Raw genomic sequence first — 917 nt, forward strand, 5'->3', positions numbered from 1 at the left:
GGGGTGGGGCCCGGGCCGCCTCTCACCTCCCTCCTCTCCCCTCACCACCAACCAGAGCTGCTCACATTCTATCAGCCCACGGGCCGCGGGCTGGGTGCTGACGCTGGAGGACATGGGCCACCAGGGTCACACGAGGAGGGCACAGGTCCCGCCCAGGAAAGCACCCAATCCGAGACACCACGGGTGCAGCTTCCACTGTCAGAACTGAGAAACTGCGGTCAGCCAGGAGAGGTGACATAATCCCAGCAGTGTTGGGGAATTCAGCCTCTTCTCAGTGACTGGACCTCAAAAACTCTGGCCAATCGTTCCAGCTGAGTGTCACTTGCCGGAGCCACTCCATGCCCCGCCACGGCTGCAGCTACCCATGGCTCGGGGCGAGGGCGGGGGTACGGCGACCTCTCACCAGAATACGGCAGACAACTCAAGCACCAGGCTCTCTGCACCCGTACAGAGCAGCCAGGCTCGGCCCCGGCTGCTGAGGTTCTGCCTTGAGCAAAAGGTAGTGTCCAGAGGTTTCCTGAATCTCAGCAGGACAGGGTCTCTACCTGGCTCTCCCCACAGGCTGCAGGCCTCCCCGCGCTGCGTTGCGCCCATTCCTCCAGCTGCCCTCTGGTCTCTCGGGACCCCCACTCACAGTGGCACAGGTGACCACCCCCTCCAGGTGCTGCTCTGCTCCCGCCAAAGGTCTGCCCTGACCTTGCGCTCACCCCAAAGGGCAGCACACAGGGAGACCGTGTCCCAGGCTGGGGCATGCACTGCAGGCACCCCCCTCCATGGCCCTCACCATTCCCAGCCCAGCCCCGTACCTTCTGTGCGTGTTACGGTTGCTGTTCACGTGGCCCTGGCCTGTGCAGCCAGGAGTGGGGCACTTGAGCACGTTCTCATGCATGGCCAATACTGCAAGACAACAGGGCGGG

At 63.8% G+C, this 917-nt stretch overlaps 1 protein-coding gene across 1 annotated transcript in view; it reads right to left on the reverse strand.

Moving 5' to 3' along the window:
- The window catches only part of MYT1 (myelin transcription factor 1), a 45,000-nt gene that overhangs the window by 23,524 nt on the left and 20,559 nt on the right, over positions 1-917 (reverse strand). Inside the window, exon 8 of the mRNA XM_007462268.1 lies at positions 807-897. Coding sequence (XP_007462330.1) covers positions 807-897 — 91 coding nt within the window. The remainder of the gene's footprint in view (positions 1-806; positions 898-917) is intronic.

Source organism: Lipotes vexillifer, unplaced genomic scaffold (assembly GCF_000442215.2).
Source record: "Lipotes vexillifer unplaced genomic scaffold, Lipotes_vexillifer_v1.1 scaffold1798, whole genome shotgun sequence".
NCBI classification, from domain to species: Eukaryota; Metazoa; Chordata; class Mammalia; order Artiodactyla; family Lipotidae; genus Lipotes; species Lipotes vexillifer.